This window comes from Brassica napus, chromosome C7 (genome assembly GCF_020379485.1).
Source record: "Brassica napus cultivar Da-Ae chromosome C7, Da-Ae, whole genome shotgun sequence".
NCBI lineage: Eukaryota > Viridiplantae > Streptophyta > Magnoliopsida > Brassicales > Brassicaceae > Brassica > Brassica napus.
Genome location: NC_063450.1, coordinates 46,844,403 through 46,862,818, shown reverse-complemented (window position 1 = coordinate 46,862,818; position 18,416 = coordinate 46,844,403). Strand labels below are relative to the sequence as shown.

At 32.9% G+C, this 18,416-nt stretch overlaps 5 protein-coding genes across 8 annotated transcripts; 2 read left to right on the top strand and 3 right to left on the bottom strand.

Annotated features, from left to right (window-relative positions):
- The first annotated feature begins 4,984 nt into the window (after positions 1-4,984).
- Positions 4,985-7,105, top strand: LOC106409286 (WAT1-related protein At4g16620). 2 transcript variants are annotated; one of them, XM_013849944.3, is made up of 7 exons: positions 4,985-5,486; positions 5,570-5,635; positions 5,737-5,853; positions 5,949-6,183; positions 6,295-6,456; positions 6,544-6,695; positions 6,805-7,105. In XM_013849944.3, exons 1-7 carry the CDS (start codon positions 5,296-5,298, stop codon positions 6,956-6,958), a joined length of 1,077 nt encoding a protein of 358 aa, XP_013705398.1. In that variant the 5' UTR covers positions 4,985-5,295; the 3' UTR covers positions 6,959-7,105. The 2 variants fall into 2 exon arrangements, with proteins under 2 accessions (XP_013705398.1, XP_048618847.1); XM_048762890.1 differs by having other exon boundaries at positions 5,002-5,486; positions 5,734-5,853.
- On the bottom strand, positions 6,936-12,781 carry LOC106410176 (putative nuclease HARBI1). 3 transcript variants are annotated; one of them, XM_048762887.1, is made up of 3 exons: positions 11,975-12,781; positions 11,376-11,572; positions 6,936-11,306 (listed from the first exon to the last, which is right to left on the bottom strand). In XM_048762887.1, exon 3 carries the CDS (start codon positions 9,294-9,296, stop codon positions 7,944-7,946), a length of 1,353 nt encoding a protein of 450 aa, XP_048618844.1. In that variant the 5' UTR covers positions 9,297-11,306; positions 11,376-11,572; positions 11,975-12,781; the 3' UTR covers positions 6,936-7,943. The 3 variants fall into 3 exon arrangements, with proteins under 3 accessions (XP_048618844.1, XP_048618843.1, XP_048618846.1); XM_048762889.1 differs by having other exon boundaries at positions 9,299-11,306; XM_048762886.1 differs by having other exon boundaries at positions 11,376-12,781.
- LOC106408383 (glutathione S-transferase T2-like) lies at positions 9,918-10,307 on the bottom strand. Its single transcript, XM_013849170.1, has one exon. The coding sequence runs from the start codon at positions 10,305-10,307 to the stop codon at positions 9,918-9,920; it is 390 nt and encodes a 129-aa protein (XP_013704624.1).
- Positions 10,323-10,703, bottom strand: LOC106408382 (glutathione S-transferase T3-like). Its single transcript, XM_013849169.1, has one exon. The coding sequence runs from the start codon at positions 10,701-10,703 to the stop codon at positions 10,323-10,325; it is 381 nt and encodes a 126-aa protein (XP_013704623.1).
- Positions 12,782-14,086: 1,305 nt separating the features above from the next.
- Positions 14,087-15,156, top strand: LOC106409238 (zinc finger protein ZAT9). Its single transcript, XM_013849897.3, has one exon. It carries the CDS (start codon positions 14,231-14,233, stop codon positions 14,831-14,833), a length of 603 nt encoding a protein of 200 aa, XP_013705351.1. The 5' UTR covers positions 14,087-14,230; the 3' UTR covers positions 14,834-15,156.
- Positions 15,157-18,416: the final 3,260 nt, after the last annotated feature.

The following is an 18,416-nucleotide window of genomic DNA, read 5'->3' as shown; positions in this document are numbered from 1 at the left end:
AAAAATTAGACCACTACGTATGTCAGTAATGTTTTTGTATTGAAACAGATTAATGAAAAAACTTCAGTCAAGGTAATTAACATAATTTTAAAATCTTTGATGTAATACGTAGAACTTCGGTTAAGGTAACTAACGCAAGAAATAAATGATAAGGTTTGATGTAATACGTATTAACGTATATATGTGACAAATGTAGACAAAACTAAGGTAATTATAATGTTTTGATTAATGGCATGATGTGTAATTACTCTAGTTAACAATGGGGTTTTAAATAGAATAGGTGAGAGAGCTTGTGGAGTTGCCACGTAAGAAATGGCACACTTGTAATAAACACATGAACTAAAAGTTATTTATTTTTAATGCTCCTCAAATAATAAAAAAAGGATTTTCAATCAATCTGTTGAATGTTGAGTTGAATATATATACATCTAGATTTATGGAAAGAAAAAAGAAAAATAAGCTTATATATTTATGCAGCTATGAATAAAATATATGTTTCCTAATAGTCCCTAAATTAGAGGAAACTAAATTAGTAGTTTTCATAGATAATAATTCAAAATAGAAGTTAAAATATAAACATTTACAAAATAATTATTGATAAAACTGAAAGAAAAACAAAATTATCATTCAAGTTTTTAAAATCTAAAATCTACTTCAGAAATTTTAAACCATAAACCAAAGATCAAAAATCTATTTTTAAAACCACAAACAATCAAAAGTCTTTTTATTAGAAAAAGAAAATCGTATACCAAAGTCTTGGTAAAAAAACAAGATAACGATATAAGCCCGTTAGCTCTAGTCTATGGAGATTGATCGGGACTCGGGAGAGAGCCAATCTTGGAGGACTCTTGAAATTGAGAGCGTGAGAGTGAGTTGCTGATGAATGCATATTTATATGCGTTTTTATCACTTGACTTTCCCGCATGGATATGTAATAGATATTATAGAATAATTAAATAAAAAAACTGATAGTTTTTTAGTTTACAAAAAAAAAGTTGATAGTTTTTTGCTTTTATTTATAAGTTTTAGTTATTTTGTAATTTATAAATTTGAAATAAAATTTAATTTTAGATATCTCAGTTAAACATGTGCTTTTTAATTTTCAAGCATATATATTTCCAAATTGAACTATACCTTTTCCGCTTTTAATAAACTAAACTAGAATAGCAAAAAAAAATATATATAGAATAGTATTTTTTTCTTTGACAGTAAACAATGCACAGACTCATAGTAATTTACTTTGTTTTGTTGTACTATATATATATAATATTCGTATGATTATGTATATTGTGATATATTTTTAGAAAATAAATAAACTAAATTGTTGATTAGTTGGGAAGTGCATAAGAATAATTCTAGTAGAGGTTTTTAATTTTAAAAGTTTAAGTATATATAAAAAATTATTTATATTTTATTGTTAGAAGTATTTCAAAATCACGAGGATATCTCAAAGATTTTCATTATGAAAACTATGATCTTAAAATACTCTTATTAAATTTTATTGTTTATAATATTTTGAAACTTTTGTGAGAACTCTTTGTAAAATTGCTCCTATCAATCACAATCATATAAGTTATAAGAATTTAACAAATTGTGCCTATTACATTTGCCAGAAAGGTATAAAAATAAAACTGGTCTACATATATATATATATATATAGAAATTAAAAATAAATATTTCTCTTTCATTAAATTAAAATTATAAAGAGAATAATTTTGTGATTTTTTTTTTAAAGCATGGACCAAATCACATTATATTCTAAAGGTAATTTTCTTCTTGTAAGCTAAGTGGTTTCGGGAAAAATTATTATAAGAAAAAGGAAATTAGAATTATAAATGTAATTAATTAAAAACTTATCACGCAAAAAGGCATATTGATCGTTTTTTTTTGCTTTTACGTACATGATGGTAGAGTTTGAGAGTTTCTAGCTTAGGGGAAGCTTCTATGATCCACTTGAGATAACTCGGCCAGTCTCGATAACATGTCCAAAAACTTAGATGATGAAGCTGGTGAAAGATCTCAGTTGGTTTGTGCGGAACCTGCCATTTCCAAGTATAATCTTGTATATATGAAAAAATATTGGATAAAAATGACAAAAATACTATTGTGGTACCTGTCCTTTAGGAGCAATCAAGCATAAAGGGAGATGTTTAACAGATGTGAGAGACCCCGGAAGGTCCAGCAGATCGGTTTGTATTATAAGATCTTAAGATCAGCTGTTACAATGTGAGGCATCTTTTGAATGTTGCACAATTTCATCAAACACGCTTCAATCTTCAAGCGCTTCAAAGACGGAGTATTCAAGCAAAAATATTGGCTTGGTGAACATATAACGGATAAGCTTTGTAAGGAAGGCACCTCCACAGTAAAAGTTTGTGTAGCATCATGGTACTCTATTAGCAAATCTTCAAGGACAGGACATTTGGATAAAATTCTTGTAAAGGATTCATTATCATTGCCTTTGTACTGCATAGATAGAAGACGCAGAGTTTTGAGCACTTTAAAGGAGTGGAACTAAAGTGACATTGAGGAAAACATATGAGAGATGCATGACCACTAGTGTTTCACACGTTCTTCTTGGTAAGCTCAAACTCGACAAAAACCCATAAACCGCATTTAGCTCATGCAGACTGCGGTTTGATGCAATCTCAAAGCACGATACAATATCTGTGTCAGAATAAGTTCCTTCAAGACTCAGGTGCAAACTTTCAAGAAATGGAGCCTTATATATGTAGTAAAAGAGATTTGTTAACAAAGTGGGAAAGGCTTTCGTATGTTTCCGTACTGAAGCATCCAAAGAGAACGCCAACATTCCGACAAAACACTTGTGATCCGGACTTCGTTTGTCGGAAGATATGAAACTGCCACAACAGTACTCAGGATGGTTTACGAAGCTAGTGACATGTGTATCCAATTGATTAATTAGTTAATCAACAAGAAAGTTACTCCACAAAGTACGCTCGACAAAGCTCTTAGAGCATGATTAACCCGGGGTTCTTAGGATGAGGTTCTTAGCGGAAGTTAAGAAACTGTTTTTTAACTTTTAAAGAAAAAAACTAAGAACCGGTTCTTAAATACCTTATTTAAGAACCGGTTCTTAGTTTTTTTCTTTAAAAGTAAAAAAACAGTTTCTTAACTTCCGATAAGAACCTCACTCTAAGAACTTCGGGTTAATCATGGTCTTAACGCGTGATCTTCCGAGAAACCCTAATATGAGCACAACTTCTCCCTTTCGAGACTTATATGGTATTTTTTCAAATTATTTACTTATATGGTATAATTATCTTTCTGCCAGTTTCTTTTTCTCTATAGTAATTATCTCTTTACCTGTTTATACATAAATAAACAATTATAAAAATTAATATTTAAACTAAAAATATTCAAATTTTTTGAAATTTTAATTAATTAATAATGGTAATTTTAATAAATTTAAGGTTAAATTTATTGAACTGATATTAGTTTAGGGAACTATAATATTTTAATCATAAATTAGTGTATTTGGTATAAAAGTTTATTATGTTTTTTACTAAATGAGAAAATATAAAATTCTGTTAATTTATAAAATAGTTAAAATATAAAATGTGATTAAAATAGAAATTTGAATTAAGTTTTTTATTCAAAAAGTTAATCGCATTTTATTTTGTCATTTTGATGAGAGAAAAAGAGGCGGAGGGAGGGGGACAAAAGGACAGACGGTGACGCGCTTCACAAGTCGTTGGAAAAGGAAGTGATGTAGGAGCCCACATCATATGACGTGTATGCCTTCCAGTTCTCCGTTTTTCTCTCTTATTTTTCTTTTATGCTTCACTAGGCCTGGGCGTTCGGATATCCGTTGGCATTCGGATCGGGTTTTTCAGATTTTGGTTCTTTTTTATAACACCTCCTAGGCCTCATTCTAGTAAATTTACAAGTACAGGTCGGGTTCAGATATAACACATCGGGTTCGGGTCGGTTTTGTATCACATCATAGAACCCATAAAGTAATCATATATCATTCGGACGGGTTATATCGGATTGGTTCGGATATACCCGAAATAAAATCTAAAATTTAAAAGCAAAACATAAGATATATATACTTATGTATATATAATTAAGTATTTAAAGTAGTTATTTAAATTTTAAATACTTATTGTTAGATACCATATCAAAATAATTGAATATTTGAAGTATATATTCATGTATCATATATTTATATTGTATATTAGTTTGGACATTCGGAACGGTTTCTTCGGATATCTTTTCGGATTTTTTGGTTTTTTCGGTTTTTCGGGTTACCCGTTCGGATTCGGTTAATAACACTTCGGGTTCGAATATGTTTTATACCACCTTACAAGATCTGTTCGGTTATTTTTTACATTTCAGACCGGATACGGATCGAGTTTTTCGGTTCGGGTTTTGTTCGGATTTCGGATTTCTGATTATGGATTTTATGTCCAGGCCTACGCTTCACCACAAGTGTTTTTGCACATTTTCATTTACAAATATTTAATAGGCAGATCATTTTTTTAATATATAACCAATTCGTTATAGACTTAGTTAACGTATGTTACTTGATCATGGAATTTGTTTCGGTGGGAAATAGCATTTTTCTCGTTATAGACTTGGCTTTTTTTGTGTGTGTTGTGTCACAAGCAATAACGAGAAAGATAGCTACATGCATTTACACTTACTATTTTGGCCACAGCTTTTCCTAACTCTTAATCAGCTTCTGATCATATGAGATGAATTTAAATGACATATGATTCATTTTTCCAAAACTAAAAGGCCATACAAACTCACCAGAATATATATATTTCTGAACAGATTAAGCTAACATCAACTGGATTTTGATTCTTGAATGTTGTATTTCACATAATGTTACATATTAGCCAAAAATATGCAAACCCATTACACCAAAATTTGAGGACTCGTCTAAAATAAGTATAGTTAAAAGTTAGGAGTCTTTGAATTAATAAAAATATGCAGTTCCCTAGATAGCTATAATGGCGAGACCGTCCATAAAACCAATGCAGTGAATGTACAGATGTCTTCGAAAGGGAAGAAGTGAGAATAGAGCAAAAGATTACACTTCAAGCAAACGCATTCCCACAAAATAAAGATATCAGAAAGAAAGCGTTTCGTTTATTTTAGTTAACAACGAAAAGAACACAAAAGAGTTAAAGTGTCTCTGTTTTTTTTTTGTTTCTCCACACAAAAGTCGAAACCTCGTGTTCCACCGCCAAATCTGATTAAGCTGTTATATTTATTTTTGTCTTCTCAATATTTCTTTGTGTGTTTCGTTGTGACTGGTGAGAAATGATGAAGAGAGGGACGTTAGAAGAAGTTGGAATCATCGGAGGGTTGGTCTTAGCTCAGGTGATCTACGCCGGAAACTCGGTGTTACTGAGTCAGTTGATGTCTCTTGGAGTCGACCCGCTTCTTATCGTTATCTTCTGCACCTTGGCATCGTTTGTTCTCATCAGCCCTCTTGCTTTTCTCCTTGAAAGGTAGCTTTGTTTCTTATGTTTTATTTTTCTATTCCTTTTTATTTTTGTTATTGTTTTTTTTTTTGGGTGGTGGATATTTGCAGGAAACTGTGGCCTACAAGTCTAAGTTTCAAGTTGAAGACAAAACTGGTTTACGTTTCTATTGTCGGGTATAGTACTTTTGATTACTAGATGCTTACTTTCTTAATTATGAATTTATGATAATAAACAAGTGGTTAATTAATCAAGAGAGATTATGTGTTTGAAGCAGAGTAACTCTGTTCCAGTGGTTATTCTTAGAAGGAATGAAACACACCTCTGCATCAATGGCTACAGCTATGCCTAATCTCGCTCCTGCTTTCATTTTCGTCATTGCTTGGGCTGCTGGGTAAAATCATTTGCTTTTCTGTTCGTTTGTACTGTTAATTATATAAAGACTAGTTTTATTAATTAATGGGTTTTGAATATTTGACATTTGTTAAGGATGGAGAAAGTGAAGCTAAGTTGTATGTACAGTAGAGTTAAGATGGGAGGCACGGTGTTGTGTGTGATGGGAGCTTTCATTATGAGCTTAATGCACAGTACTACAGCCACATCGAGCTCGGTCAAAGCGTTGCCTATTGTCCCTGACGATGTCGTTTTCGACAAGGAGAAGATATTAGGTTGCATCTGTCTCCTCCTTTCCATATGCTGCTTGTCGTCAAGTATTGTCCTCCAGGTTTATCCTCATGCCTCCTTTTAGCACAAGAGAAATTATATATCATTCATAGGTCGATGCTAATCCGGTTTTATTTTTTGCTTGTGTAATCACATCGATCGTCCCTATTAGGCATCCATACTAGTGGAGTTTCCAGCGATATCTATGTTTTCAATTGTTACTTTGATGGGTGGGATCTCCACGGTAGCTTTGCAGTATGTTCTTAAGGGGAGTATGGAAATGGGAAGTGCATCAGTAATCGGTCTTGGCCACCTTGTGGGATTTGCAGTGCTGGTACATTTATTCCTCAATAATCATATTAAAGTGTGTGCAACATTATTTGTTGTGTGTTGAAACATTGTTATAAGAATTTGTTTGTAGGGAGGGTTGGTGAATGGAGGAGGAACATGTTTTAGTGCATGGGTGATTAAAAGGAAAGGACCGGTGATTGTGTCTCTCTTTAGTCCAATTGCTACTGTGGTATGTGTTCTTGTCTCTGCTTTCACCATGAAAGAGAGTTTCAACCTCGGAAGGTATTTTTCTTTTGCAGATTTTCTCCTTATCAAAGTAAGATATATTTTGGAAAAATATTTTGACAAAGTCATCTTTCTTCTTTCTTGTGTTTGTGTGTTGTGAAATTAGCTTTGCGGGAATGGGGTTGATGTTCGGAGGACTCTACTTCGTTTTGTGGGCTAAAGGGAAAGAAGATTGTGGAGAAGGAGATGAGGACAAAGAAGAAGAAGAAGAAAGTGTGCTTAGAACAGAGTTTGATCTTGAGAAGCCTCTCTTGCGTTAAAGTCTTGTTTTCTTAATGCTCATGTTATTTTAGTGTAGTGTTAAAGAAGTATATATGTGTGTGTGAAACCAACATTAGATCACCAAGAGAAGATCCCATGCAGGTTTTAGGATTTCCTATCGAATATATTTGGTACTTGACGATCTCCTTCATATAGAAACATAATGGTTAAAGCTCTTATGCAGATTAGCAAGCCTAATACACGTTATAGAGGTAGGTTTAGCAAATCTTTTCCATCAACGGGTTCAGACGCATATAAATTGTGGATTTTAAGCGCTCGGTTGCTTCTACGTTAGGGAATGCACCTTATGGACAGTAATAAACGAGAGCATTGTCATGAAAGAACTCTGCTTGGATAATTAGAAGAAGAATGCTTTTATCATGATTTATATAAGGAATAGCGATTCTTTATGTTTAGAAAGCCATCAGTTTGGATAGTTGTTTTGCATAACTTTCTTTAGATCTAAACTTTATTATAACATACTAGTTTTTAAATAAATAAAATGTTCGATTATATTATTAAACGGTTGCAATGAAATTTCTATAAAAGTTATACATTATTAAAAGGGAATTTAGATGGGGTGTTAACATTTTTCTTGGATCGTGCTGTACTGTTTAGAGAAAAAGTTATGGGTTTTGTTGTTCCTGTCGGTTCCCTTAAAATATGGGTGACCATTTTTCTTATAGTCGAATACACATTAATTTGGATGAGAATAATTAATCTTTATTAAACACATATTTCTTTTCGTGTCAGAATAGTAGTATAGATAGAGTGAAAATTGAGATCGAAGCAAAGCTAAGTAGTTAACACTATGGATTCCATTTGTAAGAGCATCTCCAATGGTGTTACCCACCATTGGAGTCCTTAGCTATATTTTAATATTTTTTTTTCTTTTCTGAATAGTTAAGGACTTTGATCCTAATTATATGTCCAATGGTGTTACTACTATGAAGTTCTTATAATTTTTTTTTTTTTTTTAAGAAATTAAAAATTATGAAAGTTGCAAAACATTAAAATTGAAAATTCATTTATTGAATGATTAAATGCAAACATACAATAATTATTCATCTTACCAAACTTGTTCCAAATATTTTCTACCAAATCATTTTTCAATCGTTCATGTAACTGCCTATCACGAAGATGAGTCCGTATAAGAAGCATATTAGCGAGATTTGGAGGCATCTCGGAAGTATTGGGTGCATCCACATTCGAACTTCTGGTCGAGGTTCCTTCTTCAAATTCAGATGTATCATACTGAGTGTATCCATTGCGTTCATTTTCTACTATCATATTGTGAAGTATGATACATGTTCGCATAACCATCCCTATCTGTTTCTTGTCCCACAAAATAGCCGGGTTTTTCACTATTGCAAATCGAGATTGCAATACTCCAAAAGCCCGCTCCACATCTTTTCGGGTTGATTCTTGAACTTTAGCAAATAACTCTGCTTTAGGACCTTGAGGAAGTGAGATAGATTGGATAAATGTTGACCATTTTGGATATATACCGTCAGTGAGGTAGTACGCCATATCATATTGGTGTCCGTTGACCACGTATTGTACCCTTGGAGCTCGACCTTGTAAAATGTCATCAAAAATAGGTGACCGATCGAGGACGTTAATATCGTTTAAGGTACCTGGTGGACCAAAAAAAGCGTGCCATATCCAAAGATCTTGTGAAGCGACAGCCTCCAAGACAATTGTCGGCTTTCCTGATCCACGTGTGTACTGTCCTTTCCAAGCAGTTGGGCAATTTTTCCACTCCCAATGCATACAATCGATGCTTCCAACCATTCCAGGAAAGCCACGTATTTCTCCAATGTCGAGTAGTCGTTGAAGATCTTCTGTAGTGGGTCTTCGTAGATACTCTTCTCCAAATAATTGTATTACGCTTTCTGTAAAATTAGTTAAACACGAAAGTGTTGTGCTTTCACCAAGTCGGAGATATTCATCTGTGGCGTCCGCCGTGCAGCCATAAGCAAGCATACGAATAGCTGCCGTACACTTTTGTAGTGGAGATAGACCTAACCGTCCGACAGCATCTCTTCTTTGCTGAAAAAATGTAACATTTTCGAAGAGGCGATTGACAATACGCAAGAATACTTCCTTGTTCATGCGGAAACGGCGCCTGAAAAAATGAGCCGGAAATGTGGAATCTTCACGGAAGTAATCATTCCATAGACGGTTGTGGCCCTCTTCGCGGTTTCGTTCGACATATGCACGTTTCTTCGGTTTGACTGTTCGATTTTCGACGATGTTGTTGAATGTATCCTCAATATATTCATCGACCGCCTCATCCAAAACCGCATATAATCTTCGATCTGTTTCATCTCCCATATTTCACTATCCTTTCTTAAATCTACAAAAGAAAGTTTGTTAAAACCAAAACCATAGTTGTGCGTACGAATAGTTGGACCATTATATCAACCTTATATATCAGAATCATCTAATTCTAGGTTGTGTTGTCAATCAATCATTGTATCAACCTTATACAATATCAAATATTCGATGGTGGATTGAAGCCTACTAAAGATTTGAATTGGTATTTTGAGAAGCAACACAAAACTCTACTATCATACTGGCAACACAAACCAGTGACCATACCTGCCGTGAGCATACAAATATGAAGGGAAGGGTTGATGAAACGCAGATACTCGAAATTAAAATTTCATCATAACAAGTTTTTAGTACAAGAAGAGCAAATGAGATAGCTCTTCGCCGAGTCTACAACCAGACTTATAAATACAAAGCTAATAAACAGACAAAGTACCCGTGACTAGGTTCACATGGAAAAATAAGAGAAAAAAACAAGCATCCCGTGAATACATAAGGAAGAGACAGCAGCTTTTGTCTTCGTCAGGCACATGGTCTTGTACATCACCTGAAATAGAGAAAATGAGATGATTAAACATAGTGAAACGAACAGCAAATGTGTACTAAAGTTAGAGCTAACAATCATCACATCATTTCAGACATAAGTTTCATTTTCAGAGCTAATTCCATGTCATCTAGTGGCTCAGTCTTTGCAAGTAAACTCTCTAGCACATTCTGTGTAGAGATTTGTTTTTTGAGCGCCAACAGTCCTTCTATCTTTTCCAATTCTTCTTCTTTTCCACCTTTCTTCTTCTTGCTACCAGCCTTAGCTGCCTTAACTCCTATGGGTCTTTCTTCTGGCTCCGCGAATGACCCTTGAGCATCAGAAGCAACTGCTTTGCGCTTCTCCCGACCGCTCTCCTTCTCGAGATAGGTGGAGCACCATTTCACATCATGTCGAAGCTCCCTCCACGCATGTTCCAAGTTGAACTTACTGCCGTGGTCATTGTAGAAGATATCCAAAGCAGCCTTCATCACATCGTTGTCATTTTACCCGCTCCTCTGCTCCCTCAATGCCATCTCGTAGCAGCCCGAAAATTTACACACCAAATCATTGATCCTAGCCCATCTTTGCTTGCATTGCCCAAGTTCTCTTGGGATTGTCCCAACCAGCTGAGGACTGCAGTTGTAGTACTGTACAATCCTCTGCCAGAACTTACCAGCTTTTTGTTCATTCCCGACTATAGGGTCTTTGCTGGTGTTGAGCCAAGCACCAATGAGGATTATATCCTCCTTTGGTGTCCATTTCTTCCTCTCTTTGACAGTAGACTCATCGGAACATTGGCTGTTAAAGCAAAGGGGTTCCGATGAGTCAAGCTCAACACACCCTTGGCTAGCTAAAAGGTTTACAAAGCAAGTGGAGTTTTCCATTTTCGGATTTCACTCTGTGTTTCTCTTGTAGAAACGCAGAAGATTAAATAGGGATCTTTAGTTCAACTCTATTTAATCCTAGTAGGAAACTGTCCTATCATAACAGCTAGAGAGTGAGTTAATGAAGTTTTCGTTTGAAAGCGAGATTTAATGAAGCAGTATGGATATTATTTGCTAACTGTCCTATCATAACAGCTAGAGAGTGAGTTAATGAAGTTTTCGTTTGAAAGTGAGATTTAATGAAGCAGTATGGATATTATTTGCAAACTCCTACTAATTTCACACGAGGCAGAGATGAAGGATAATTTAATCCACTAACCTCACAGGGCTCTCTCGAGTTCAGCCACACGCATAAGCAGCATTCTCACCTCGTCCTGCAGCATTCTCACCTCGTCCTGAACATACATCATACAGTTATTACAGAACTATAGTCCTACCCACATATAAGTAAAGTCCTAAAGACATAACAGATCACTCATCACTCACCTTAACTGCCTGGCACTCTCTCAGAAGCTTCGCCTGCTCGTGATACCGTTCTTTGAGCCTCTCAACTTCTTCATGAATAGCCGTAACCCATGGTTGCCTGAAATGCAGCCCATCATTCTGCAAAAAAAGATAAACATTTGTCAGAATATGAACCATAAAAATAACCAGATTAATTACAGTACATACCTCAAAGTCTTTGCAGATAAAGTATCTTTTTCCCGGGAGGTAGTCGTACGTATCATCTTCATCAACGGTTTCTTTCGTGATTGATCCACAGGGGCAAATTTTGGGAATCCCCTGTTGCGCATTTGCAACAAAATCGATCATGTTGTAGTACTCTTTTTGTGCTTTCTTATCGCGAAGTTCTTCCTCCATTTCAAAACCTGCAAGGAAAATCATGTTATCAGATTCATAATTAGCTATAAGGATAGCTTAACACAAATGGTTTCGACTATCCTGAACCCGTAATCGATTTACAAATCAATCTCGAACCGTAAAATTATTTATAACTCTTCACGGAACGTAAATCAATCCAGAAGTCAATCCCAACTCAATTTCAAACCCTATATCTATTAAAACCATACGATAGAACTCTCAAACAACAAAGAACCGATTCGAGATGCAGAAAATAACAAACCTAGACGAAAACCGTAAATCGAAAAAAATCCCCAATTCGATTTGAAACCTAAAATCGATTTTTACCACACGATAGAACCCTAGAACTGACTAATCAACATGCATCAACACCTAATCCAAAAATATTGAGTTAAGAGCACGCGATTTACCTTCACCGTTTCACGATCTCTGAATCGCCTTTCGCCTTCGGGAGAGTTTTTTTTTCGAGACGGAGAAAGAGAATGAATGTTTTTTCCACATACGAAACACAACCCCTACCACGACCACTCCCGCCTTGCCACGTGATTAAGGATTTGATCCTTAAACCCCTTAGTTTAGGATCAATCCTTCGGTTACGACATTTTAAAATTATTTTTTTAATTGCTTTTACCTAAGTTATCGCGCTTAGGATTCATCACGAACCCGCGTTGCGGGTGCTCTAAGCCTCTTCTTTACTCAACTTTTTATTATAGCTACAGCAACTCAAATTCAAATATTTGCCTTTTCTATTCTTGGTAATGTGATATTTATATGTTCATTGATCACCTTTTCAATTTTTAGTTAGACGATCTTCTTCATTACTTTTCAATAGCCATATATATTTACAAGCCATAATTACTATTCTGTTCATATCCAAATAATTTGTATGGAATAAAACGTGAACTGTGGCTATAGTCAATAATCCTTAAGACGGTCTAACTATATCATCAAACAAGTGGTAATATTTTTTGCTAAATGGTGATAAAATTAATAATTTATAGAAGTATAGTCCTTATCATGAACCATTCCTTTAAATGGAAGAATATAAAGGGATTATTTACAATATGAATATGTCAAGTTTGTTGAAACTGCAGTCATAAACAAAAATCCTATCCCGGTTAGAGAATTCAAAATATTTAGGCAGTAATCATACTTGAACCCTCACAAAGTTCTTTTGTCTTTTTCTTCATTTGAAATCAGAGCAATGAGTATAATCCTCTCTGTTGGAAACAAAAGCATGACAGCTAGGAGTTCTCAAATCTCAAACCCAATTGGAATTGAATGCAAAACATGGCATGGTATTAAAAAATAACATCTCAATAAACTAATGAAAACATATATATTTACAGATTCAGAAATAAGTTTGACAAGGGTTCACATTTCATTTTATATATTACAAAATATGTTCACCCATATATTTCTCCAAGTGAAAAGTTGGAAATATATTAATTTTCCTTTACAAAGAAAGAATAATAAAACCGAAAGGTTATACATCTATGGTAATGTAGTGGTTAGAGACGCCTACATTTGAAGGGCCTCCCACGGTTCAAACCCTAAATTCATACAATGGAAGTGAAAAGAAATAAAAGACCCACAGGAAAATCAAGTTCGTTTAAAGTTTTTCTTTGCTTTTTTATAGTTCAAGAAGCAATGAATCTCAAGAAACCGAATAATATTTAATGACATTGGACGTCGCTAACAAAAAAAACTAAGGTGGAATGACTCAACAGACGTGGACCTCTCGAATCATCATTGGTGTCAACCATCGTATGTTAGATGGTATCAATCTATTTACAATTATATACATGTGATGATTATTAGATCGTTTCGTTTGAATTATTCTTACTGTATACTAACATTCAATATTCATTGCTATCAAGTTATTTGAATGTTTAATCCTTCAGAAATGACATTTCAGCATTTAAACCTCAACTCCCAATTAAAATCAACTCAAACTAATACAACCGTTTATATCATGTCAACCTCGACGCTTCAACCGATTCTGCCATTACAAATCCTCAACTAACCTTTTTTTTATCAAAAAAAAATCCTCAACTAACCTAACCAACAAAATTCACACATACTACTTGGTTTAAGTTTTCTCTTTGTTTAGATTTTAATATATAGTCTTTTGCTTTTGCAAATCCTTTATTAAGCTTCTAATCTCATCTACGCACTGGAGAAGTGTCTAGTCAATAAAAGGCAAAGCAACAAGTGCTTTGTTGTTTTCGTTCTTCTTCCATCTTTTAAACAATTTTACACTCTTTAACAAACAAATAATCATTTTTAGTTGTTTTTGTAAGAATATGTAGAATTTTTTCACGGATTAATTCGAGATTCTACAATGCTCGGTGGTTATCGTTGCCACTCGAATTAAAAATAGTATATAGTCTTTCTCTTAAATGTTATACTAAAACTAACTAAAAAGAGTTATCTTTACGTATCATTAGTAGTAGTAGTAGTTTTTATCGTATGGACCAAAAAGTCATAATTGTTAGTTTTGGGGGTTTGTGAAAAAGATAGGAATGCTTGTTACCTACTCTTATTAACTTCTCTGTCTCTCTCTCTCTCTTTTCTACATCAGTCTCTTTAAGCAAACTGGGACACAGAAGAAACTTAAAAGTCTTCTTAAGGTTTCTCTGTGCTGTTCTTGTTTTCTTTGGAAAATGCAGAAGCACAAATGCAAGCTCTGTTCCAAAAGTTTCTGTAATGGCAGAGCACTTGGTGGTCACATGAAGTCCCACTTGGTCTCATCGCACACGCCCACTCCGAAGAAGCTCCTCGGTGACTCGGTTTATTCCTCTTCGTCTTCCTCGGACGGTAAAACTCTGGCTTACGGGTTGCGAGAGAACCCGAGGAAGAGCTGCCGGGTCTTTAACCCGGATCCTGAGTCATCCATCATTCACAACAGCGAGACCGAGACCGAACCTGAGTCAGTGGAGCCGGTTCGGAAACGAGGCAAAGCAGAGGTTTCAAAGAAGAAGAGAGTGTTAAAGAACTCGTCCGAGTCGGGAAAGAAGCAGAAGAGGAGTAAAAGCAACTCGGACGAGTCGCCAGAGCCGGCGAGCTCTGTCTCCGACGGCTCTCCGGAACAGGATTTAGCCATGTGTTTGATGATGCTCTCGAGAGATTCAAGGGAGGTGAAGCTGAAGAAACCCATTATCGAAGCGGAAAAGAGACATGTCCCGGAGCTCCGCCGATGTACGATAGATCTGAATCTTCCTCCGCCGCAAGAAAGCGATGTTGTCGCCGTTGTCTCGGCCATATAATACAGTTGAGGTTTGCAGAGATGATCAAAACTTAAGCATCTTGTTGATTTGGCTTTACTTCAAGATCATATTATATTCTTTAAATTAGGAAACCATTTTATTGGTTTTGGAATCTTGAGATGGTCTTTATCAGAACAATGCACTTTTGATGTAAGACAGAAGCAAAACCCAAGAAACAAGCTGTGTTTCTAGATTTCTTCTTCAGTTCTTAGGGTGATGGTCCATCACTGATGGATGATATAATATATGGTTGGATCTATGTTACATTGTTTTTGATATTTGGATTTCTTGAGATGATTCTTTTGCATGATCTTTGAATCTTAGATCTTTTGACTTTATCTAACGTGTTTTAAAGAAACTATTTAATTCAAACTGCATATTTTTTATGACACAAGTGCGATGCTAGGCTGCCTAGCCTTAATAATAATGTAAACTTTATTCTTTGTCACGTATATCATCTTCTTTGTTGGAACATCTAGTACTGTGTGGTAGATACTCAAAACATCAAAAATATCAATCAGATCATGGACATTCAAATATCTCGATAAGTGAGATATCTAAACACGAAAAACTGAGATATTTCACACAAAATTCAGTGAATAGAGTTATTTCATCTCTGAATCAGATACTATATTATAAGTTTTTTTTTTGTAACTTTATATTATAAGTTTTTTGATAAATCGGGTCTACATTCACTTAATAAAATTTCTAACAACAGTTATATAGTTTACTTTATTCTGTTTGGTTCTTTATTTCCCAATTTATTCGTGGTCATGTGATATAGTATGTGTCGCCAGCTGCATCTGTAAGTCTCTGTAGTTGTTGACTTGTTGTTTTATACCACCAATACAGACGTATTCAAAACCATTTATGTTCTTGTTTTCTTGACAAAAAAAAAGCACAACACCTTTTTTTTTTTTTGCCACCATTTAGTAACTTGCTTATTTATTACATAAATATCCACGATCCATCTTTTAAAATCACGTTTCTGCATGTTTACCGTTACCTGACTTTCAGAGTTAAATAAACATTTATCCACTGACGGATCCACACCGTAATAAAGATGAAGAGTTTTGTGAGTATATTTAAGCTTAACTTGAGAGAATTTAAAAAGAAAAAAAGAGGGAAAGAAGTTTCATAATACTTGTCTGAACAAAACCGTGGGATTAGGGTATCCTGGTAAATTATGTTTCGTTGGTCATATCAGGGGATGTGGTATATACCCTTTTGCTCTCTATGCTGTGGGTCCAATGGATCGATCATACCCTACAAAATATGAACCAACTTGTTATTTATTTTTGACTCTGATTTTTCCGTGTCCGTGCACGGATATAAATACTTCTAAAGTAAATACTTATATTATAATAATTAATTTCTATTTACTTTTAATTTTAAATTAATTTATCTAAAGTAAATATATTATAATAATTGATTTCTATTTAACTTTAAAATTAATTTATAATTTGTATGCATCATTTATATTAATAATATTGTATCTATACTTATGATTTTATATATGTTATATCGAATCGGTTTTGTTGTTTTTACAGTTGATTTAGTTATCATTTAGGTAAATCAGATTACATCTCTGAATTCAATTGTGATATTTTTTATTCTCAATACATCAAATTTTTGATTAATTTCTTATTTGCATTTAGGTGGTTGTTATCTTAGATATGTAAATATATTTTATGAAGATTATGTATAACTTAATATATATTGTGCTTAGAATGAAATAAAAAAATAAACTAAAGTGTCTGATTTCGAATTACATAAATTAGTATAAGGATAATATTATGAAGTCTCATGCATATATATAAATTTTACAAAATAACTAAATTATAACAGTTGGTTAATATTTTATTTTCATTTTAATATGTTTTTAGCTGTCTTATGATTTATATTTATAAAATAAATTACTATTCTTAAAAAATTATATATATTTCGTAGTTAAATCTATAATTTTAGATATAAATTGGATTGAGTCACTCATGTTGTGATTATATTGAGTTACATATATTTTTCAAATTTAAAATGAAATATAACTATTTTTATTATAATTAAGTCAAATCAAATCAATTTTATTTATCGTTTAAATGTGCATGTATTTTCATAATATTTATCAAATTATATGTTGATTTTTTTAAAAAATACTATCTTAATAAAGCGTTGATCAATAGGAAGTTACATGCATATGTGGCTGATAAATTTTTGGAAGCTCATGAACACATATTAATATTTACAATAATTAAAATATTTTATAAATTTTAAAATAACGTTATGTTTTTGATTTATTGAATGAAAACTGAAATTTATTTTAAATAATCTTAAAATGAGAATTAGATTTGCTTTGGTATTTTGATTATGGTTTATTAAATTCCACAAACATAAAATTTAAAATCAAATTTAATATTAAGAAAAAAAATAACTTTAAAAATGATAAAATATAATATATCTACCTCATTAAACTATTTTTTAATTATTTGATCAAATGACTTTTATTTTTATATTTTATTTTTAGTTTTTAATATCTCTTAAAAATAAGCAGTAAATAAAATTGTGATTGCATTTGAAAATAATATTATTTAAGTAAAATATAATTTATCGATATTTTTTTGCTGTAATTGAAAGATATTATAGTCAACTAAATATATAAAAATAAAAATAAACATTTCAATAATACTAATTATAAACTTATTTTAGTCAATTAAACATATATCAGTTTATGTTACTTAATTATTTTATGTAATGATGTAAGAAAATAGATAGATATATAAAAATATTTTTATTACTTTGAATTTTTTTGTATTGTTTAAAATTATGTTTTAAAAAAAATAATATTTTTCTTCTAGTATCAAGATTAACTGTGTAGATTGTTTTTAATGAAATCACATTATACACAAATTTATATTTTTCATCTAAGAAAATATATATATAAATTTATGTTATTTAAAAAAAAATGCAATATTGCTATTTTGTGAACTTTCCATTTTTATGAAATCATATTATATATACATATATTTTCGTTTTTCATTTTGCTTTTTTAACTTTATAAAAAAATTCCTTTTTTATTATACGTTTATGTTTTTTGAAATTTTTTAAAAAGGAAACTAAATAAATAATAAATAGTAGTATTTTAAATGAAATATTTTTAATTCATTAAGTGTATCAGTGTAATCAACCATCGTGAGAGTTTATGTGAACGTGACACATAGGAAATTGATTTCTCAAATAATATTATAGAAATACTAAATTAACAAAAGTATCATGTTCACATAAAAAGAGTTTGAATTTTTTTTTTATCCGGAATCTTTTTTTTTTTGGTCAAAGTTATCCAGAATCTAATATTTACAAATGTTTTGACTTTTGACAAATATCATATGTAACACATAAAGCCCACTAGACGTGCGTGGACATCTGCAGAAGAGTGTTTTCGCTGCAAAACGAAACCGTGTCTGGTGAATCTGGACAAAGCTCAGTGGGCTTTTATGAGTCTCATTTGAAAATCCTTGTCATTCATTAAGGCCGCTAAGTTAAATTAAACCTGGCCCATTATGATGTATGTGCTGACAAGTCACACCAG

Coding starts and splice junctions, on each gene's coding strand:
- LOC106410176 (XM_048762886.1), bottom strand. CDS start 9,296: ATGGGAGATGAAACAGATCGAAGATTATATGCGGTTTTGGATGAGGCG.
- LOC106408383 (XM_013849170.1), bottom strand. CDS start 10,307: ATGAAGGCTGCTTTGGATATCTTCTACAATGACCACGGCAGTAAGTTC.
- LOC106408382 (XM_013849169.1), bottom strand. CDS start 10,703: ATGGAAAACTCCACTTGCTTTGTAAACCTTTTAGCTAGCCAAGGGTGT.
- LOC106409286 (XM_048762890.1), top strand. CDS start 5,296: ATGATGAAGAGAGGGACGTTAGAAGAAGTTGGAATCATCGGAGGGTTG. Junction 6,184..6,294: donor CGTCAAGTATTGTCCTCCAG/GTTTATCCTCAT, acceptor CGTCCCTATTAG/GCATCCATACTAGTGGAGTT. Junction 6,457..6,543: donor TTGTGGGATTTGCAGTGCTG/GTACATTTATTC, acceptor ATTTGTTTGTAG/GGAGGGTTGGTGAATGGAGG.
- LOC106409238 (XM_013849897.3), top strand. CDS start 14,231: ATGCAGAAGCACAAATGCAAGCTCTGTTCCAAAAGTTTCTGTAATGGC.